This window comes from Anas acuta, chromosome 1 (assembly GCF_963932015.1).
Source record: "Anas acuta chromosome 1, bAnaAcu1.1, whole genome shotgun sequence".
Taxonomy (NCBI): domain Eukaryota; kingdom Metazoa; phylum Chordata; class Aves; order Anseriformes; family Anatidae; genus Anas; species Anas acuta.
This window is the reverse complement of record NC_088979.1, coordinates 22,505,003-22,528,585: the sequence shown is the minus strand read 5'-3', so window position 1 is coordinate 22,528,585 and position 23,583 is coordinate 22,505,003. Positions and strand designations below refer to the sequence as shown.

General features: G+C 44.3%; 1 protein-coding gene across 1 annotated transcript in view; it reads left to right on the top strand.

Moving 5' to 3' along the window:
* The first annotated feature begins 3,170 nt into the window (after window positions 1–3,170).
* UBL3 (ubiquitin like 3) overlaps window positions 3,171–23,583 on the top strand; it is a 53,733-nt gene continuing 33,320 nt past the window's right edge. Inside the window, exon 1 of the mRNA XM_068672476.1 lies at window positions 3,171–3,787. Within this exon, the coding sequence (XP_068528577.1) occupies window positions 3,761–3,787 (27 nt within the window). The 5' untranslated portion in view covers window positions 3,171–3,760. The remainder of the gene's footprint in view (window positions 3,788–23,583) is intronic.

Below are 23,583 nucleotides of genomic sequence, written 5' to 3'. Positions count from 1 at the left end.
ACCCACCCGCAGAGACCAGGTACAAATTTTATCAATGCAAATACGGCATTGCAAAATTCGACTCATCCAGTCATGCCATGCCATGCTTTCCAAATGAGGAGCAAAATATCAGCAGTATATTCCATCGTTTTCCTCTGCAAATTGCCAAAGCAATGCCAATAAAAGATTTTGTGCCTGGCCAGCTAAATTCACATACCAGTTCTGCTAGGGAGAGTTAGCGGAAAGGTTTGTGTGTTTGAGTACAGGGCTAGGTCCCCAAAACAGAATAGCCTTTTCAGCTCTCCATGTTGTTAGCACTTCTCTCAAACAGCACTTCCCCTTTTGCTCAATCCTTGGATGTGGGAAAGGTTTGTTTTCAGCTCTGTGTGCCTGCAGCGCTTGCTCAGTGCTGAGCTGCAAGCTGGTCCCATATGCAGGCTATAGCTGCGCTTTTGCAGGGTCCCTTGTTGCAGCCGACTGCTGCTGACCACAACTCTCATTTCCTCTCCGTGTGAACGTGAAATGAATGCTATCAGAACAGCCTTTCTTAATGCAAGCCAAAGAGAAAAAGATATTTTTCTGGTTTATACTCGACCACACTGTATTTCAAATCCATTACCTCACCTCCACAAGTCTGGTGGGAATTCATCCCTTTTGTCACGTGCAGTACACGGACCCGCACTACTCCTACGAGGATCGTTGTACAGCTTTTCTTTTTATTCATTTGCCCAGCACACAATCATCCTTAAACGATCTCCAGTGTGTACCAGCTGTGCTGGGTCCTCCGTTCGTTTGTGTTGTGTCATCAGAGCTGAGAGCTGGGGAAAAAAAAAAAATCACACAAATGTGATACAAATGTCAACTGTAGAGTAAACACAGTACTGTGAACCTTTCAGGACAGAAACTCTGTCTTTGTTATGTGTTTGTACTGTGTGGAGCCTAATGTAGAGGCTTTCTGGCCTGCACTCATAATTGTGGATTCAAATTTGTCTGAAGTCCTGATCCTCCTTTTAGCAGATTTCTAAGCCAGGGGTAGGAAAACAGAAAGCACGCAATCACCCTGATTTAGGTTCTGTGTCTTCTGTGTTCCGTCCTATGGCTCTGCCCTATGGATGTGCCTATCTTTATGGACCACAGATGAGCTCATCCGGCTAAATAATTCAAAAGAGCCATCTCCCATGGAGTGGATGTGTCCTGCTGCTGCCTCCTTGGCTGGCCGACCCCTCATCCAGTCTGCCGGTGCTTGTTGGTGCCCTAACTCTCCCTGCTCGATCGAAGGGTATTTCCATATAACCTTTGGCAGCTCAAGCTGCGAGCTGTGCAAGATTACTCACCCCTGCTGTCTGCCCTGCCTTCTCCTCAGCTGTCACGGCAGGGACAAGGACATCACTCTGGGTTGCCACCAATTTCAGCTTACAGGAGCAGACAGCTGGGAGCTGTACTGCCTGAGAAGCAGACACTGTGCCTATCCTCTTGCCCCTGCTATCAGTGGGCATGGGCAGGGCAGCTCCTAAATCACCCTGGGATCATCTCAAGGCACCTGTACGGGGCTGTGGTCTGCTTGGAGCAACTGCTAGGTCTGCAGGATTGCCTCACAGCAGAGCTCGGGTGTCCACCTAAACTTAAGCTGTTGGGCACTCAGTTAAAATTCCATAAGGAATTTTTATTGATAATGTTCTAAGTATAAACTCTGTTCAGCGAGACCTATTTATAATTCTTCAATCTGTCACTGCCATAACCAGGCAGACGTATGTGCCCAGGGAGGCATATTATGTCAGATGGGAGACATCCTCCAGAGCTCACCCCTTTGACTCTCATCTGTGAGTATTATTATTTCGATGCCTTATGAAAAGATATGAAAAAAATGAGGAACCCTTACACTTTCTCTGTCCCTCAAGGATATCTGATTGGAGAAAAATGTAAGTAATGTTTCAACAATATGCTATTATTGCCACAAACACAAGACTTATTGGTGGCTTGAAGAACTGACTGAAGTTGGGGACGACTATGGATGGTACCACAAAAACATTTGTCAGGGGACAGTCGCCAAGACACTGTGACAGAAGGGATGAGTTCGGAAGGTGCATCAGACAGGGTGAGCCACAGCAGGTTGTCCACAGCCATGTCCAGTTGGGTTTGGACTGTCTCCACAGACAGCAACTCAACAACTTCTCTAAGCAGAGGTCCTGGGGAATGACAAGCCCAAAGTCATGCAGCATGATAGCACAGGTCTCTTTTATTGACCCCCAAACTCTTTTCCTGGGCATTCAGCTGGGATGTTTGCTGTCAGATCTGCTTTTTACAGTCAACGGCCTCATGCTATTCTGTAGCTTTTCCTGAAGAAAAGAATGATAAATTTGATGGAGGGGACAGTGGGGTTGCCTTTGTTGCTTTCAGTAGGAAGTCATAAAGAGGAAAGACAGCTTCCAACTTTTAGTATTAAAGGGAACAACTCTGTCTTAATTTCCTGTGGTTTTACATGAGAACTGTCCCTGAAGGAACCAGACAGCATCTGCCACAAGCTCTGTCTACTTGATTTTTGTGATTTTTTTTTTCTGGACAATTTTACAGTGCTGGAACACGAACGCATCTCCACATATCCCTCTCCAGAGGCCCACTCATTCCTCGGGTAGATGTGCACATTGAGCGGGATTTTATATTGTATTTTTTTTGTCCGTGTGGGAAGCATTTTTCACGGGGCACGGCCTTTATGGCACGCTGAGGGGCTGGGATGAGGAATAAACCACTGGCCGCGATGGGGAGTTTTTACCAAGGAATGCCGTGCAGGCTTCGATTTGTTAATATGGGATGGAAAATAGAACAATTTATTTGTATGTATATGAAATAGTGATGATGATTAATTACAATCTCCCGCCCTAGCAACGGTTGCTAAGGAGAGGGGCGGGGCCATGAGGCGGAGGCCCCGCCCGCCCGCCTACAAGTCCCATGATGCCGCGCGGCGCCGCGGCGCCTGATTGGGGGGGGGGGTGAAGAAGAAGGAGGGGGGGGGGACACCGACCCCCCCCCCCCCCTCCCGCCGCGCCCCCTGTCCGGGCCCGGCCGCCGCCGCCATGTTGGCGCCGTGAGGCGAAGATGGCGGGGGGCGGCCGCGGGCGGGCAGCGCGCTGAGGGAGCGGCACCCCCGGCTGCTGAGAGGGAGGGAGGGAGGAGGGAAAGGAGGAAGGGGGGAGAGGCGGGGGAGAGAGGGAGGGCTGAGGAGGAGGAGGAGGAGGAAGAGGAGGAGGCGATGCGAGCGCAGCGCTGAGCTGAGGCGAGGCGGCGGCCGTTGGACGCCCCTCAGGGTCCCCGCGGAGCGCTGAGGGGATCCGGCTGGCGGTGACCCCCCGGGATCCAGCTCGGCCCCGCGGATCCGGCTCGATTTAAGCCCCCGGGATCCGGCTTTATCCCCTCAGGACCCAGCTGGACTCTCCCCCCCGCAGAAGCTGCCCGCCCCGCCGGGTGTCCGCGGCGCTAATGAAGGAGGCGGCCGGGCCGCGGCAGCCCTGGCCGTGAATCACCCCCTCGTTATCCGGCGGGGGAGAAGGAAGAAGAGCAGGGAGAGCGAGGAAGGCGTGGGGGGGGAGGGAGGGAGGGAAGGAAGGCAAGAAAAAGGGGGTGTGCGGGCAGAAGGAGCCCCGCACGCAGCCCATGTCGCCCTGCGGTCCTGCCGGCCCTACCTGGCACCGCCGGTGGTGACGAGGACCTTTGCTGCCTTTACGTCTATTTTTTTTATTATTTTTATTTTTTTAATTTAAAATCGGTTTTTCGGAGGGAGCTCAAGATGTCCAGCGGCGTCCCGGCTGATATGGTGAGTCCTGGCGTCCCCCAAGGCCTCTTTTGGCAGAAGGGGATGGAAAGGAGAGGGGTGTGGGAAGGGGAGGGGGGGGGTGTGTGAAAAATCTCGGTGGCGTATTTAAGGAACAAAAAGTTCCCGGTTAATAATTCCTCCCCCCCCTCCCCGATGCTGGTTCGGCTTTGATTTTGGGGAGTGGAGGGGAAATCTGCAGTGTCGTCTGCTGTGTGGCCAGGCAAGTGTGGATGCCGCCCGGTCTCCTGGCGCTGGCAGTTCATCTCCGGCTGCTCCTGCCTGCCTGCTCCAGCAGTGCTCTTCAGCCTTGCCCACCACTCTTTTGGGGAAGAGAAATTCAAAGCAGAGCATCCAGCCTGATTTACCCAAGCCATTTCTTTTTTCCCCTTCCCCTAAACCAGCTGTGAAATTGATTCTCAGCCTTCTTTTTCGGCTCCCAAACTTTGCTCGTTTCTTACCGACGCCGTGCCTTCTGATGCTGCTGGGAAGTTAATCCCCTCACCTGATGCCGGGTCAAGAGCGAGAAAGGAATTCTCGTGCCCTGTTTGCACAGGGAGAGCCTTTGTGCACTAGCTGCAATCTGGACGTTTTTCAAGGGCACTCCTTGCACTTCTTATGGCGGACTGTACTTCAGCCCGTGTGGGTACATTTAAAATAGGAAGGCACAGCTAGGCGTGAAGGGAGGGCGATCGGGTCTGTTAGGTAACCTTTCTGCTCAGCAGGGCTGCACCGATTTGCCTGTATTTCCATAAATCACTTAGCTGAGCGGAAAAAAAAAAAGTTGTGGCAGTGGTTTGATATGGTGGCTCTTTATTCTTACGGCAAAACATTTTCACTTCCCTCCCCCCCCGTGATTGTTCGCGTTTAAAGGCACTTTGACAGCAGCAGACGGGGCTGTGCGTTTCATTTTCGGGATGAAATTCTGTTTTGTGAGTGTGAGCTGCCGTGGCGGTGGTGATAGAAAAACTGAGCCGCGTTTCAGCCATCGATACACAATTAGTGGTGCATATGTAGGACAAACAGGCTATTGAAATCGTGCTAGTTGCTTAATTTCATTGTTTAATTCACAGCTTTTCTACTGCAGGGAAGATGAGCGGGTTTTGCCAAAAGAGCAGAACCAGTGAGATACAGAGGGTGGTCAAGCACAGCTTTAGGATTCCCCACCCCCCTCCCTAAATACTAAAAATATATTTTGTCTTTATGGGAGAAAAGGTGGTGACGAGGCTGCTGCCCCTGTGTTTAAACCCTTTCAGTTGTTTAGTTCCATACGTGTCTTTTTGGGGTCTCCGACTGTGAGAACACTCTGAAGCCCCTTCTTTTTTGCACTTGTCTGCCTCTGCATGGCAGAAGTCCCCTCCTCAGCTGCGGAGAGCTGGAAGCACATCTCTCAGAGCTGCCTGGAGGAGCCCCGTGGCTGTGACACGAAGCTCTTCTTTCCTCTTACCCTGGGCTGAGCGCAGTGCCACCTCCACGGCTCTCCTCCGTGCTGGGCAGTCGTGGTGCTGCCACTACGCTCGTCGTGTTGGAGGACTCCATTTTATAACAATACACAGATCTCCAGAGGTGAACTCGCAGCTCGTTCCTCTTGCAACTCTTTCTTCCCGTAGTTGTGATGTAATGAGGATGCTGCCGGCAGGGATACCGAGGCCTGGAGATGCTCTGCTTCCCCAAGTCAGGAAGAAGCTTGTTAGGCAGAGCGATGTTTAAATATTGAGTCATTACAAAGACATTTGGATGAAGATGTTACCAATGCCAGTATCATTTAACTGGAGGGACGGATGTGTTCGGCTCTGTCTTGGGATCGTTCTGCTGAGTGACGGTGTTATTAGCAGCAGTTTCTTCAGGTCTGAAGTGTGTTGTAGAAATTCAAATCGCTAAATACAATCAATAATTTAATTTGTAGAAAGAGCACTTGGAAACTCATTTTGGGTCTCTTTTTTATCACCGTCCTCCTTATTTCAAAGGAGCTTGTCCAGGAAGGAAAATGGGATTGTTATTTGATTGCTCTTTAAAGAGAAGCACTTACCAGGCTGTCACCTTGTTTATATATGTTTTTATTTACTGTATGATTTTGCAGTTTGCATTTCTCTTATCCACCCACTCTGTAATTTGCATCTACAAAAAAAAAATATTCCCCATTTCTGTACGAGCTGGCATTGCTGTGGTGGGGTGTCATGTTACGAAGGCTCCATCACGTTTCCTAAATCTGCTCTGAATTGCTTAAGTATTATAATAATTGCGTTTCAAAGTGTTTGTCAGATTCATGAACTAACCCTCTCATAATAACAGTAAAACTATTATAATTGATGCTTCTTAAAACGCAGCCTTCCTGTCCTGCCTTGGAAGCATCAAGGACCTGCTATAGATAATTTCCTAGCGAATTATCAAATCTTCAGCAAGCTTTGTGCTGCTGGGTAGACACAACTTGATCCGGCCTTCTTTCCTCTGATGCTTGGTTGACTTCTTCCCAAAGCTCCAGATTTTACCTGCTAACCCTTTCAACATCACTTCTGAAGTAATTACCATAAGTACTTTATCATTTGCATTCCACTAATAAACTGGATGGTGACACACCACATTCCGGGCATTGTCAGTTTGTGTTGCATTATTCCTTAGCAATCCGTGCTGCTTACAGGCTGTCGTCCCCTCCTGGAATGAAACCTGCCAATATTGACCTCCGTACTCGTGTAGGTTCTTTACTTATTGAGGATTAGGCCGTTCTGCATTTCTACAGCTTAATTTTGTTTATTTCCTTGATAATTACTGGCACTTGTGGCGGCCAGGGTATTTGAATACGTTGAATGATTTCATCAGATAACTTGTTGGTTTTGCCATCTGGTAGCAGCTCCGGTTGGAGTGAATGACAGCGGAGCTGTTGGCAAGTTTTCTTTTCCAACAACGAGGAGACGTGAGGTGCTTTATGGACTTGCAGTCAACGATGCTGTGCTTTTTTGAAGTTAATCGAATGAAAATGGTTTGCTACTTGTTTAAAAACTGTAGCTGACTATATCAAAGAAAGCGATTTATTAAAAAAATAAAAAACCACACCAAAACCCACCACCACCACTAGGCCCAGCCCAGCAGTTACTGCTCAGTTGAACAATCCCCTTTATCTCGGTGGAGTTATCAGTACAATCTGGGAAGCTGAATCTCTCCATTGTGTGGCCCTACCATGCCTCCCCCTACACATATAATTCTTCGGGGGTCTTGGAAGTTCACAGTATGGGGCCTGTGTGACTAAAGACTATTATGCTGCCTGCCGTTTCCTGTATTGGTGCATTTTATTTAGGTACAGGAAGGCTCTGCCAGCACTTCCTTCCTGTGCAGTTCTTTGCGTGCCCTCTAGGATATCGAATTTCAAATTCTTTTTGTGTTGAGTAGTAATCAAGTGTAATGTATTTGGCCCGTGGTGTTTTCTTTTCCCTTTTTTTTTTTTTGGGTGGTGTTTGAGTGCTCAAATCTGTCCAACAGTTGAAGGTTTTCACTTCTCTTATGTACAGCTATTGAATCCGTACGCTAAATTTAAGAGATGTAGGTTTTATGTCAGAGATTTTTTTAATAAAACTGAATGTTTGGTGATAGACAGTTGCAGACATGCAAGACCATGGGGTTCACAGCCTAAAATACTGACGTACATGAACAATATTAGACAAGGGCAATAGGTGGAGGAAGACCAACAAACTGCTCAGTTTGTCTTGTTAGTGTCACCATCTTTAGTGACAACGTGTGTACACGTGTCCTTTTAGGAAGTTTAGTGCAGAATGGCGATGAACGGCGTAACTTGTCACATTTATGTGTCATTTATACAATAAAATCCATTTTGGAGGAGGCTAACAGAGGAAAAGGATGGACTTCTAGCTGATCCTACAAGCAGTAGGGCAACGGTGGCATCCTGGAGTAAGGCTCAGGCAGCAGGGGCTCGGAGGAGTAGCTGGTGGTACGGCAGCTGAGTTTTATCGTCCGTCATCCAGTCTAAATAATTCTTTCATCTAAGAATAATAAGTCCTTTATCACTACAATATGCTTTGAACATAGAAAGAAAATGCTTTGTTTGCTCTTAGCATGTTAATGTATTGGAACAAAATGTAAAAAGCCACGCGTCTTGGTTCTGTTTTGACTGCTTTTCCTTCTGCCTTCGGTAGATACCTTTTCTTTGTTTTGAAACTTGTTACATCCCTGGTAGCCTTTCTGCATACCCTCATGAAGAGCTTGGGGGCTAACAGTGTTTGTATGGCCTTCATTTTCTTCAGGGACAGGTAGCTGTAACCTCTGGGTGGTTACAAATTTGTTTGGCTCTGCTTTTGTTGTCTGATCCCATGAAATAGTGGAGGAAACGGGTGCTGAGGGCCATTCAAGTCTTCCCTTGTTGGATTGCTGGAAGCCAGTAGTAGCTGCTGGCAGGTTTCAGCAGGACTAAAAGACAAAAAAAAAAAACAACACACACACAAAAAAAAAAAACAACAAAAAAAAAACCACACAAATACTGAGTATCTGATTGTAGCAAAAGGAATGTTGAATTCTACACATTTAAAACCAAAAAGCAAAACAGTTGCCAGACTTCATCTGAGGAATGCTGACAGCGAGGTCAGGGCCTGAGTGGGGACAAGTCGGGAATGTGGAGTTAGGACCAACGTCAGGTACCTGTAGCCTGCTTTTCACCTCAGTGTGTGACTGCTGTTTATGCATATCTAAACGTAACTTTGCCCCATTGGTATTTTGTTTGAGATCGTTCAAGGCCCATGGCTCTTTTCCTTGGCTTGGCCTAAGGCTGTGGTAGGAGATCAGCCAGTCTGGATACCGCCCTTGCAGCAGACTTGATAGGCAAGGCTTTTATGGTACTGTAAACAGAGTGACTAAGGGCAAGCTTTTCTGTTTTTAACTCCCAGTCCTTTCTAAGGATGACTTCTGTGAACGTCAGAGGCCGTGGTCACGGTATCTGCAACCAGGCGGGATTTACTTGTTTGATAGTTCTGGTCACTCGGCGTCGGTTCTGAGTAGAAGTCAAAATGCAAACTTTTGGTGATGTCCCTGCATATGCTTATGCAATCCTGAGCAGAAAGGAGAGCTCAGTTGTGACTCAGCCCGAGTGCTACTCTACTTTGCAGGAATCCAGAAATATCTGGAATGTGACTAATCATTCTTGTGGTTTTATGTGGAAGCGATCGGATGGCTTATTTTCAGCCCTTGCTTCGTACAGTACTGGGTCCACTGACTTGGTTATTTCTCAGCCCAAGTCCAGGGCCAGGCAGAGCTGCAGATCAATACTCTTTTCGATGTTGTCTGTGTCTTGCAGCAATTAACCGAGCCCACGGAAGGAGCGAGCCTTCCCTGCCACAATTTTGCATGCATAAACTTCAGCTCCCCATAGTTATTACAGGGCTGTGACTGAGGGAGATGCTTTCATTTTAGAAGCCGTCAGAGGTGAGCGGAATGTCAATGAGGAATTTTAATGTCGCTGCTGTCGTGTCAGATCTGAACTTCAAGACCCCAGCTCTTCACCAGTTTTAGCTTAATTTAGAGCTCTGGTTTTCAGTTAGCAGTTAATAATAACAATTGAATTACTGTTAAAAATTACCCTTTGAACTCTGCTAGAAGGACAACTTTATTCATTTTGATGGTGTCTGATATACAGACTTTGCAGAATATCTTAAAGCAAGGAGTAGATCATTTTTCACTGGGTATACCTCCAGATAAGTAAAAATTCACAGATGTGCCACTGACTATTGCAAGCTACGATATTGAGGAAATGATACTGGAGGAAAATGAAGAATCAACAACCCACAAAAAAAATAAAACAAAATAAGATTGAGACATCAGTTGAGGTTCTGCACATAGCTTTCTGTGCTTCAATACTATGTTTTTTGTATTTGAAAGGAAACTTTTTGGGTGTGATAACTTGTGAAACGGGCTTTCTAAGAACGTAGAGACAATTATTTAGGTCTTTAATTTGGGGGGCAACATTTAAAGAACAAGTTAAGACCTTCTGACTTGTAGAAATACTGGGCCTACAATGTATAGTCCTGCAGAAATACTTACGCATTGTTGCTTTTGAATATTCTGACATATCTGTGGAAATTGGGGTATTTTGCAGTCAGTAATAGAGATTGTGGTTAGCTCCTGAACAGAGGCTAAATTAGTTGCTGCTCGGAAAGCAGCTGCTGTGAAGACCCTTCTGTGTGTGTTAAGACTCCACAAGTGTGTTGAAATCTGGCTTGGAAGTGTGGTTGGTGTGCATTTTCCACAGCTAGAAACTTTGTGAAGTGCAGATTCAGCTGATTACAGAGTTGTGACACTGCCATCGGTGTCTTGTAACTTTTCTGCTTTTCTGCTAAAGACATCTGAAAATAGCTTGCCGGTGGCAGGGCCCACATTTGGGGGTTTGTGTGTTTGTTGTTGTCTGTCCTTAAATGAAAACTATTTGTGTGATTGAGTTTTCCATTAAAAGGAGACTTTGTGGCAGTGTTGAGCTGAGATTTTATTCCATAATACTGTTGTTATGGAGACAGAAACAAGCAAGGAACTCCTTGAGTTGTGTGTATCCATACAAATTAGCCAAGTAGGCTCCTGCCTGTGGTTTGATGGGTTTGTTCAACCACCAAAACACCAGCTCAGGGCCTCAGTGGGATCTGATTTCTGTCAGTGGCCTGCACCGCTGCTGAGAAGCCAAGGTGGCCGTGTGCTGGAGCACTCTAGCTGAAGCTGAGGATCTGGACTCGAATCTACAAATCGATGGGCAGTTTGCCTGGGAATGAATACTTAGCTCTTTTTTCTCCCCCCCCACCCCCCTTATTATTTATTTTTTAATTTATTTTTCATAAAGTGGTGTCCTGAGCTCGTGTGGAAGCTTTGCTGTGATCTTCGTTATGCAACACGCGTTGTTTCGCGTTGCGTAAGAAACTTGGAGCACTTGATAAAAGCGCAGTCCCAACTTCAAAATAAACACAAGGAAACTAAATGTGACTGCTCTTTCAGGGACTGAAGAGAATGAAGTGTTTCATCTCAAAAATAATTGTACTTCAAAGTCCTGTGTTGTAGCATTGGTTGCTATCTCCTCAGTGGAGTTACGATACGGTAATATTTCGTGGTCTGGCAGAGATCCACGGCATTATAATCTGTTCCTGATACTTACCATATATTCTAGATGGTACTACTGAATCTGGCTCTGGGACCTGGCGTACGTTTTGAATGTAAGGAAATAATGGACTAGTGATAAAATAGTGAAGTTCAGTGTTAATCAAAAACCTTCCATAGCTGGGGGTATAAATTTAAAAATCTCCTTTTTAAAAGTAGATTAGTGTCAGTCTGCTTGTGGATATACGTGGCGTGTGTTAGTAAGCCTCAGGAAAGTTATTTTAGATTATATTACTGCAACATAATTATTCGAAGATAGTTGTACTTCACAGTATTTCCTTTAAGATAAAATACTGTCCAACATTCTTCAGACATGCTTATCTTTCAGATACTGTAAGTGGCTGGCTAGAAGGCCGTGTACTTCTTAAAAACCGGTAATACCTCATTGCAGCGTTTTTTTAGTATCAATTTTTTGATTATAGAAGTCTTATTTGTATGAACATAAAACTAAACTTAATTCTTGGAGTAGCATTCAGTGGTTGTAACTGATGTACAACACGTTGCTTAGGATATATCCTATCTGAATATTTGTCACTTTGGCTGTGCGTGAATATACTTTTAATCAGTACAAGCACGTTAGATATAACTGTCATGGGGTATGGTAACAAGAGCTTAGCTCTCATTTTTGAAGCATTGATCCCCAATGGAAATAGACTTCGTTGGGCTCGCTTGTTTCAGTGGTTTATATTTGCGCAGGTATTTCTGGAAGTAAACTCAAAACTTTCAAAAAGATTTATTGAAAGATTTAAAGTGGGGGAAGGAGAAATCCCCATTCACTAGTTCAATATGATTCCCTAATAGTGGAATTAACGTAAAATCACACACACACACAATTAGTAGCTTCCAATAGCTGTATTATAGCATGTCAGTGGTGATGAGGGTGTCATGTATTACTGTGTAGAATCATAGCAGATCCTGAGCTGGAAGGGAGCACAGGAGTGATGGAGCATGGAGTCCAAACTCCTGGCTCTACACAGGACCACCCCAAAACCAAACCATGTGTCTGAGAGCACTGTTCAAGCACTTCAACAACTCCAGCAGGCTCAGTGCCATGACCACTGCCCTGGGCAGCCTGTCCCAGTGCCCGAGCACCCTCTGGGTGCAGACCCTTCCCCTAATCCCCAGCCTGACCCTCCCCTGTCCCAGCTCCATGCCGTTCCCTCGGGTCCTGTCGCTGTCCCCAGAGAGCAGAGCTCAGCGCCTGCCCCTCCGCTCCCCTCGTGAGGGAGCTGCAGGCCGCCATGAGGCCTCCCCTCAGCCTGCTCTGCTTGGGGCTGAGCAAACCAAGGCACCTCAGCTGCTCCTCATACATCTTCCCCTCTGGACCCTTCACCACCTTCATAGCCATCCTTTGTGTGCTCTCTGATAGTTTTATGTCCTTCTTTTAGCGTGCCACCCAAAACCTCACACAGTACTTGACGTGAGGCCACACCAGCGCAGGGCAGAGCAGGATAATCATATGTTTGTAAGGATGATTAAGAAGCTGTTCTCCCAACAGAGCACAGTGCTGTCTGTTACGAAGGCTTCTGAAGCTCTCACTTGCTTTAATTTTCTGGCTTGCTAAGTGTAGGGCTGGGACTGGCTGTCGGTCACTCAGTGTGGGGAGCACAGGGGGTAAAACTCTGCCAGAGGCTGTCGCTGGTTAGCATGGTGGGAACAGTGGGGTCAGTGGTTTAGCCCCTCTCCTGAACAGCTACGGATGTGCCCTGCTTTCCCCTTTACACGGATGGTTTGGCAATACCTCTTTGAGTCCTTGTAGTTTGCCCGTACCCGCAGTCAGGAAGCCGGTGCTCATAAGCTGGCACTTGCCAGGCGTGTTACCTTAGACCATAAAAATGTATCCTATTTGACTTGAATGTTTGTAGGTTTTCTACCCAAGTATGCTGTAATGTGTATCCTTTGTGCTGTCGGTTTCTAAGAAACGCTGTTTTAGCAACTGACTTTGAAGGTTTGGTAACTGTTTTAGGTGAGTTTCAGCCAGTCCCCTTCAAATGTGAAATACTGAGGAAGAGAAGTTTTTTTCCAAATGACACTGATGAGTATTTCTAGCCATCTAGACACTGGAACAAAGCTTCAGGATGTAATATGTCAGATGCTGGCACCAAGAAAACAGCTTATTACCGAGCCATGTAGGATCTTCAGGATCCCCTCTTCATGAGTAATGGCAAAATGACCAGGTGCTCGTGTCAAAGAGAGAGTGCAGCGTTTCTGTCTGCTGGTTGCTTCTGGCCAGTACAGTTCCATAAGAATCCGGCTTTCATACAAATCTGGAAATGGGGATCTTTCATTTCTAGTTCCATATGCTTGAAATTATTTGGGAGTTTAAAATCCATTGCAGTGGATGGGATGCTAGGTAAACTCCAGTGGGATCGCAGTGAGGGGTCCGGGGAAGGTGGCAGCGGGTATTGCAGAATTGTTGTGGCTTAGAAGTGGTTCCCTTATCACAAGGGTAGAAGAGGAGTATGCTTCTCCAGTGGTGGGCTCAGTGCTGCTTTGCTAGCAGAGGTATCCATGAAAGTGGGGTGGGGGAGACCTCCAAGCTTGCTTTTTCACCTTCATTTCACCCTTGTTGTAAAAAAGGAGGCCTGAAGCACACAGTTCTGCAGGGAACTCTCACCACTCACGTCTGCTGGGGTGATGGGATTTCTGTGTGCCTTCTCTCTTTCCCTCAGTTGGCTATAAAGGGTGTAAAACTCTTTCCAGAAGGAGGCTAGCACTTCTAAGCTGAGTTGTCTTTTTCAATTTGTGTTTTAAGCAGATAACGCCGGCAAAATGTGCATAATAAACTGTGTGGTGTAGTTACTGTAGTGCTAATTATGTCATACATGGAAAACTGGCATTAGGAGAGAACTGTCCCACTTCTGAAATGAAATACAGGAACATAAATACCAGGATCAAGATGGCAGAGCATGGCATGGTGGTGCTTAGCTGCCCACTGGTTGTTAAACCATCAAATTTAACTATTTATTTATCCTGTTGCATAAATGGATAATCAACTCTTCTTCGAGAACCACGTGCGTCTCTCCATCACAGTATCCCTTTGCTATTCAGCACCCACTCCTTGTGCAAAGCCTGGATCAGCGCCTTGCTATTTTGTGCTGCTCTAACATGTTTTGGATGAGAAGTCCTAATTCACCTTGAGACTTCTGTGATATGCAGCACTTCCCTGTGTTCAATAATGTGAGGTTTTAGTTTCATTCTTAATTTCTCCCTTGATTTCTGTAAGCTTCTTTTTAGAAAACAACATGTAGGAAAGGCTGCTTGACTTATCCACGGAGAAAGGGGTGATTATCGGTCAGTGCCTTTATCTGCAGATCTGCTGGTTGGTGCTTGCTTTTTCTTCAGCTGGGTTTGAAATTTGCCTGAGTGAGTAGTTAAAGAGTGCTGAGTAATGCCAGATAAGGTGGAGTGAAGGTAAATACTTTCCTGCCTTTGCAGCTGATTCTGCTGCTGCATATCAGTCCTGACTTTGATGCCTTTAAAAAAAAAAATCCTAGGTTATGTATTTTATTTACAATAAGCATGTGGTTAGGAGATATTTTCTTCCCCTTTGTTATCTTCTGCCAAAAAAACTAAAACCCCACTTTTGTTTTATCTTCTAGTTCTCAGCATATAGAGGTGAAGCCCAGAGGGAAAGAAAATTACTGTGCTTAAAAGGGAGATCATTTAAGGTTTCGTTTTTTTTTGCCATCAACAGTAAAGTTTTGTAGTTTTTATCTTTTGCTAAATGTTGTTCTGCAGGAGGCGTAAGATACAGATTATGCCTGAATAAATCCATCATTTTCTGCAGTCTTTGTATCAAATAATAGTTTTTCTCGTGAAATCAGATGTACAACGTTATGAAAACTGCAGTGCAGTTTTCAGGAGGAACCATAGCTATTTGTTGTGCTAATCTAAATTTCATCTACAAAAATATTTTTTTTTCAGAATCTTATAGGAAGTAACCTCCCGTTCTTGTTCTGTCTTTAACTTTGGGGGAAAGACAGCAGTTGTTTCGCTGCGCTCTGCCAGAAGCTGTATTGGCTAACCTTAGAGTGTCCCTCGGGCTGTTGGGATAGGGAAGAGGAAGTGTTTTGAGCTGTTAGAAACCGTTCTGGCTGGGTTGCTGCAGGAGATGGCACTTGCTTGGTGTTGTAGGCATCTTGAGCTGCCGTGGTAGCTGGTAGGATGGGTGGTGGTAGCAGCTGAGAGGAGCCAAATCACAACTACACAACCTTCTAGCAGCGAGCTCAGAGGCATTGGACACCGCAGTGTAAAAGCCTTCAGGCTTGTTTATGGGTAGTAGTTTGCCATACAAGCATGCTGGCCAGCAACCAGCTCATGATTTTTATTCTTACCATGCATAGGTTTGTACTCTTAGTGATTAAATTCCAGTACGTGCTGCTTTTAATGTGTCAGATGATAGCAGTTTTCTGATGGGCATCCTCACCTACGTGTTGCATGCCAAATACAGACCGATGTACCCAAACCCATCCCATAACTTGTATTTGCATTTTCAGTATCAGTGCTGAATGGAGATAAGAGAGTAGAGTATGTTACTTTGGGTGGAAAAAATCACAGAAATGTGTAAATGTTCTCTCACCTTTTGGTAAAAGTGAATCTAGCGTTACCAAATCCAGTCTCTAAGGCAGTGAGGTTTCCACCACTTGATGAAGTTGCCTCAGTGTGGCCTTTAGTGCCATTTAGCACGTGTTGATGTGCCCAGGACTGTGGGAGACCCGTGCCCTTGTGGAGGAGCAGCTGCAGTGTGTGGGGGACTTCACAACACCTGAAAGCAGCACCAGAGGTTCAGATAATTCGCTGGAGCTGCTGGGGCTCTACAAAGTGCTGTTTGCAACAATTTCATATTGTTTGGTTGGTAGGCTGCCTTTTCTTAGTTCATGGCCATTAAGTAATGCTTCACAATCAATAAACGTGTTTTTTTTTTTTTTTTACAGTAAATCACACTTCCACTGCTTCTGTTACTTCCTACAATAACTTTTGTATCCATGATTGTGAGTACAGTGCTAGAAAGGAAGTTTTCCAGTATTCAAACTCCATTTCCTTCCTTTTAGCACAGAAGAAATTCTCCTCTAAAAAAAAAAAGGGGGAAGCTGAAACATGGTATTACAATGAATTTAAAAGTAATTTAAGTTATCAAACAAGAATTTGCATGCTACTGGATTAATCTCGAAAATTGTCCGAAGTCTGATCCATCAGCTTTGTAATTTGTGGTATAAAATTGGACTTGAATGGTCTATGCCAAATATCCCAGCAGAAATGCAATATGTCTTCAGTACATAAGTGTGTAATAATGCTTGTGTAGCAGGAGAAAAAAAAAAGATACTATCTGTACAAATTTGTTTAATGATACTGAAGATTTTATAATAGTCTCTGAAATTCACAATTTTTTTTTGATGCTAGATTAAATGAAAGCAGCTCACTCTTCGGAGCTTGACGGGTCTCTCTTGACACTTGGCCTGAAATGTTCGCAAGATACCTCATATCCTCAGAGCAGAAGAGAAAGAGTAGCTTGAAAATTAATGCATATGTGGTTAAATAATGAAGGTTTTTCAGCATTACATAATGTATGAATACAGAAAACTTTATCACTTGCCTAGCAAGATTTCTGTTGTATACTAAACTTCTTTCCTATGACTTGAGGAGTACATTGTACGTTTCTGTTTTGGAGGGCTGCTTTTGAGACTTGTGCATTGTGAAAATTAAGTCACAGTGTGAATGAAGCCCTTATGCTGTGTCTGATATTAGCACTTTGCTCTTGGCCCAGTTTAATCCTTGAAACACTTGTTTAGTTTTGTTTTTTTCAAAAACAGGTCCAGTAGAAACCCAATGACCGTATGTAAAGCCTATCCAGCATAAGTAGTTGTAGTATTTGGAGAAGAAGAAAGCCTTGACGTGGCCAAGCTACGTCACGAGTGCTGAAACAAGACGCGTTGCTCTGCGTGTGCTAGAAGGCTGTGCCTGATATTTGCAGCGGCGCTTCATTTTTGGAGGAATTTCATGGGGAGTGGAGGAGTCTTTATATAGTGCCTACCTAAATAGGCACTCATCTAAATATAGCCTCCATCCGTATGACAAGACTAATCGCTGGGCTCGGGCTTCTGGCAGACCTCTTTTGGATGGCTAGATTTCATTACCGAGGGATCAATCAAAAATTTGCGAATTAGAACTGCTATTTCGGGAACCCTGGAAATAATACTTGACCTGAAGAGCCAGAAGGCTTTGCTGAAGTATTTACAGTGTTCCTTTGAAAGCTCTAGCATGCGGCAGGGGTGGGAAGCAATGCTCTACCTGCTATCTTGTGCCCCGAAGACCAAAGCAGAGGTAGCAGCCCACAGGCATGTCCTTCCCTTCAAGTCCATCTGTTTTCTGCTGTGGATACACGAGCTCTTACATTTATGTCTGGTGATGTGTGTATCACGATTGTTGAATGCAGGCAGTTTATTCAAAAGACTTTTATTGTTCAGACTAAGCTGAAAATGATCTGGGGGATAAAGCCATGCCCTAGTTCTGGATTTCAGTGCCTTGGAAAGCATTGTAGTGCCAAATCCACACATGTGTATCTCCTTGTTTGATTCCTTCCCTCCTTTTTGAAGACTGATGAATTATTTATTTTTAGGTTAGTGGTAACATATTCTCTGAGTAGAATGTGCATAATGCTCTATTCAATGTTAATTTTTAGGGGTTTATTTTTCTGGGGAATTATCCACTTCTCCGTGACTGTGGCTCCAAGCATTTGTCAGGTGGCCACCAAGCAGGGGCCGTTCTGCTGAAACGCTTCGGGTTTGGTGGCTCTGTGCTATTTTTTTTTTTCCTTTAGGAAAATAATACTCAAGAATTAATGCTGTTTCTTCCTTCCTGGAGCTTTGTAATCAGGCAGACGAGCAGATTGCTTTCTCTAATGAGTAGAAGGGAAAATAACCACGAGAACCTCAGCACCAGAAGGATGTGGGGCTGTTAGAGCAGGTCCGGAGGGGGGGGTGAATAACTAATAACTTAGCTTGGCATGTCACCAGTGTGAAGCAAAAATGTCAGTGAAGACTCGGGGGAAGAAGGTTGCTGTCCACTCCGATGTGCGCATCTTCTCTAGGCTACAGAAGCTGGAGTTGCTGTGATTTTATAATAAAGGTCTGAGACATTTGTCACCCAACTCATTAATTGTGTGGGTACTTGGAGGACATCTAAAAATGTGCAGAACTGCTTCTTAAGCCCAGATTTGAGTAGAAGTTTCTTGAAATTGTCTTTTGGAGGATATAGGTTGTCTGAGTGTGGTTTTCCAAAGTGAAGGTGATGCGAGGCGTTCTTGTAGCTAAGACACTCACAGGCGCTTTGCGGGTTTTTATCTGTTTTGAAGCGATTCTCTACTTTGTCAACTCACCTGTCATAGGTAGCTTGTTGTAATTTAGTTCTGCTGCAGGTGATGGAAAATAGCTAGGACTTCATTCTGCACACATTCAGCTTGCCACATCAAAATATGAAATGCAAAACCTTGTCTGTACCCTGCAAGGCTTTGAGAAGTGCTGAAGAGGGCTGTGTTGAGGCAGATACCTTTGCTCTTCCCTATGCTGTGTGATAAAGATGTTTTGCAAAGTAGTTGCAGAGAATTATTTTAAACAAATCTCCTTCCCACCCCAAACCCTGTGATGCAAAGTGAAGGTATTGCAATTACTGTTTTCTCATTTGGCTGGACGTACAAGACAGTAACCCCCAAACTTTTCATTTTTCAGAGGATGCGGATTATTTCAGACACAAGAAATGTAGACTAGGATATAATCTGTAGAAACACGGTGTTATTCCCAATATTAGTGTATGCACTACAATACATGCTTAGCTCTCTTTCATTTGAGAAGTATTCTCAGGCTATCTAAACCTTGTAGCTTGGTTTAGTTAAAAGCCTATTTTCAGAGACTTGAAGCAAAGACCAATTTCATAACCTGGGCCACCATCTGTTAAATGCACTAGGAGCTTATTTATTTTTTTTCTGGATGGGTTTTAGCCAGCTGTCCATTTTGCTCTGTTGCCTGGATGGAGGCGTGCATTTAAGAATAACACAGTGGCCTTTCTGTGAGTTGACACAAAGGCTTTTTTTTTTTTTCCTTTCATTTTAATCTGACTCCTTTAGCTTGTCTGACACTTCCTTAAATTTAGTCTTTGGCCGAGGAGTGTATTTGAGATCTTTCCTCTGCCTCACTGCTTTCATCTTCTGCCGTGTAGGGTCGGAGCTGCTCCCTCAGATGGGACGTGTGCCTTCTCGTGGGTCTGCCTGCTAGCCGCAACCCGAAGGCCTTTCTAATCCTATTGACATCTAACCCAAGCAGCACCGTGTTAATCTGTCTGGCATCTCTCTTACTTCGTCTGACCCTGCGAGATGATGCAGCTTTTTGTAACTTTCGAGTCTTTCGGATGAGTGTTTCAGGATGGTAATAGCAGCCCGGTAGAGTTGACTGGGTTTTTTGGGTTTACTGACTTCCTTTTGAAAAGTTGGCTTTGTGATAAATAAGACCGAGATTCGGTCTTTATGTAAAAAATCAGTATTTGCAAAAATCTGGGAAGACAATTGCTGCAGGTCAGTTAATCATTCTGTTTTGCTGAGCAGTTTGCAGCAAAATAAACTGTATTGAGGCAAAAAATCATCAATTGCAGAAAATTGCTTAAAATTAGAAACCAGTTCTTTGCTGACTGCCGCTTAGAGCTGGCTTTAAAATGTAATTCTGGAAATTCATCCTCCTGCCTCCCACAGGAGTTTTGCTCATTTAAAATTGCAAACTAAAGCTCAAGTAAAATCAAGGAGAGATTCTAGCGGGGAAACTACCCAAGGCAACAAGGCACCACATTTTCTGGCTTGGATTTCCATCAGATACATTGCGGGCTGTGTCTGATTCATCCCCCTTAGGATGACAAATCTCCTTTTGCTGGCCCTCCAGGAGTGGTCAGTTTGAGCCTGGGCTGGGAAAGGCTTTGGCTCCACTGGATTTGGGAATCCTTATGTGTTTCTTCCGCCTTGCAGAGTTAGCAAGAGGTGTCTGCACTGCTGAAAAGCACAAAACCCCTGAGTTTGGTGTCATTTATGCAGGCTCCAGCCTCTTCTCGTCCCGTTGAGCTTTATTTTCTGCCCTGTCTCGGGGCAGCTTGGTGAAGGGGTGTTTGCAGTGACTCCAGTGTGTAGATATGAACAAGAAGTGGGAACAAGAATTTGAAGCTATTGTATGGAGGGCAGCTGGGATACTAATCAAGCTGTCATATCAAAATACTCGAAATGCCTGCTCCTTATACTCATGTATTGGTTGGATAACCTGTGCTTGAATTAATCACATCCAGCTTCAGCTGTTTGGACGTGGCTGGCTTTGGCTTAAGGTTATTGGCCCAACTCATCAGAGGCTTACTCTAGGAAGATCAAGGACCTCGAATCTATGCTTTTAAAATCTCCTTTGCCCCAGCCGCTGTCTTCAAAGTCTCCCTGGAAGCTTTGTAGCTAAAACCTGCCAATATCATGTCATTGCAAGACAGCCCATTTATCTGTCTTCCTGGCAGGGGGGCAGCCCCGGCAAGCACTAATGTCTTCATTCAAACATTTTAATGAAGCAGGGACAAAATTGTGATGTCAGCTCACCCCACGCACACTTCCCATCTAGTCCTTACATAGACATGACTAGGCACATCACACCTGCCCTCCCATGGCCTTGTTTCCACCATGTCCTCAAAAGTAGGATTTAGTTGTTGGTCGTGCAGCCAAAAAAAAAAAGAATGGGTCACGAATGATTTGATGGAGAAGCAATCTGGCAGAAATTCTCCCAAAGCTTTTCCGTGTCTGGCCTAAAACCACTCATCCAATGAGCCCAGAAAAACAGTAGAAATTGGGACTGCCCCGTTTTGTCAATCGGTTGCAGTCACAAAAGTGTAGATGTAAAAGATGCTCTCTATAGAAAGCCAAACTTGCTGAATGCTGGAGGTGCCCAAGTGCTTGCATTTATGTAAGCGCCGACGTACTGAGACAATACTAATTTCCAAGTAGGACAGCGACAGCGAACGTGGCTTAAAGGATTAGTTGCTTGTCAGGGAAATAAAGCATTTTGTTGTTGTTTTGTTCTGGATGTTAATAGTAAAGGCCACCTGAATGCCTAAACAAGTATTCATTTTAAAATAGTTCTTGCTGGTTGCTGTAAATTTCAGATGAAATGGTACAACCAATGAGAGAATTAAGGAAATAAAGCTATTTAACCTTAATGCCTTCTTGATGTAGTTTTTACACGTAAATGTGGCCATCAATCCTTTCTTACATTCCTCATGCCATGTTTATCAGACTCTCATCTTCCTACCAGTGCTGCTGTATGGAAGGATGGGGGATTGGGGGAACACTGGCAAAATCTGTAGTACTAAAAATATTTTGGTCTGACAGAAGCTTTTTCCAGAAGTTATTAGTTGGACTTAAACCTGTTGGTGGAGCTGCCAGACAAGGTCTTTGAAGGTCTACTGATTTAGCAATGTCTTATTATGCAGAATGTGTTTAATATGAATGATCTTCAAAAGTCAGAAAGTCCATATTTATAGGTTATAGAGCGATTTAGGTTGGAAGTGACCTCAGGAGGTCCTCTAGCCCCAAGCAGGGCTGTCCTCAGGGGTAGGAGAAGTTGCTCAAGCCTCATCCACTTGAATTCTGTGTGTCCAAGGATGCCAGTCCCGCTGCCCTTGGGGCAACCTGTGCCAAGCTTAAACCACCTCTACCCAAAGACTTCATCTGTGCATGCAGTCAAAATTTGCCTTGCTGCAGCTTGTGAACATCAAGATACTTCAAAACACTGATAGTTTAACTCTTTGAAAAAGACCTTTCAACCAAACTGCTTCAGGATTCCTTGCACTTTAGTGTGTAAGTGACTAAGTGATTTTATATTCTTAGTGTAGAGCAAGTTGGCCTGTGCATAGTAGTTTGAAGAGCAACCTGTGAAGTTTTATTAAAATAACCCGGTGTTTCTGCATTCCATTGTAGATGGAACAGTTTTGCTTGTATAAATATTTATTGAAAAATTGGCTTAGCTGGACAATTTGTCTGTGTATTTCCTACTGTCACCTCTAAATAACTAAATGAGATGAAAGATACATTTGTTTGGGGGGTTAAGAGACACTTAAAAAATAGCAAGATGTTTCAGTTAAAAACACATAGCTGAACAAGGACAGAATTCTCCCCAAATGCTGACCAGCCTCTTGTATGTCTGAAACTTTGGATAGGGGTGAGTGATGAGATTTCTATAAGGCAAAAATAACAAACAAGGGTAAGATTGTTCTTTTCTTGTTACTTGTAGCAGGAAAAAAAGTAGTTTAACAATGTATGCACAATGTTATGTTCTCCCTTTGGTCTTTTGGGGCCAAAAGTTAACCTTTAGTTCCTTGCATGTGTATTAACCTCTGTCTTGTGAACTGGTATGCTCTGTTTAATGTGTTTTTGTTGGTGGTGTTCCGAACTTTAGGCGTTCAGAGTCATGAAAGAAAAAAAAACAAACAAAAAAAACAAACAAAAACAGGAACAAGGGAAATCCATAGGCACTACCAAAATGTCTCGTGCTTATGAAAAAAAGATTCAATTTCTCTTTAAGTTCTCTAAAAAACTGCATTGTCTTAATAAACTTCTGAAAATGTGTATTATGAGAGAGGTTCTCATCTCTAGAATATGCATCCCGGTGGGATTTGGTGGTAGTTGCTAGAAGGGAAGATGATCTGCTGGAACTAGCTTCTGCATTTTGCTTTAGTTACAGAGGAGAGAGGAGAGGGCATCGCTTGTGGGCTTGTCCCTGGCTGGGCAAATGCTTAACTTGTGCTTCACTTCCAAGGATGTGCAGCCCATCACTCTACCTCACTAGTTCTGTCTAACAAATAATCTTTTATTTCAATATCCGTTCCCCTGGCTTTGTCTTTATCAAAACCACTTCTGTTTTCTGAAGCGTGGCAAAACACAACTGCCATTCTCTAGCTTCACCCTGCAAGCCCAGGCACAGAGACCTGTGCTTCTCACATAAAAACAATGCCACATGAAATGTACAGTGCCTACATGTGCATGTTCACAAGCAGGGTCATCCTTGCAGCGGGTTCTGAAATTACTGACCAGTATTTTTGGTGATTTGGTAGCATTTTACGTGATATTCTTCAGTTTATAACTGCTTGTGTGCAGCCCTTTTGCTTTTCTAGTATGAAGTGTAAGCGTGCAATGAGTGAATGAAGAAAAGCATGCCTTGTAGTGCTTCCATGTTAAGGGAATGTTTATGACTGCTTATAACTGTCTTTTCCAATCCTTGCAGATTTACCAAAAAAATTATCCATGCTTATTGCTCAAAGGTGGAATTTCAGCACTGGAAATAAAATTAAAATTACAACGTAAAACACCCAGACCGACTGTAAAGCTTTATAGGCTCAATAAAGGGTTTGGGTAGTATTCTGGGGAAGTAAAGCTTCAGAAGATCCATGTTTTAATGAAAACAGTATTATGTATTTATTATAAATATAAACTATGAGGGGGAAAGATGATGCTGATTTAATGAGTTTGCAGAGTGACCTTTTAGTAATCTGATTAGTCACAGGAGCAAAATGATTTAAAACACACAAAAGCAAAACAGCAACAACAAAAACTTGAAACCCCAGATGATTTTCTGAACAGGTATTTATTCCCTGCAATGTCT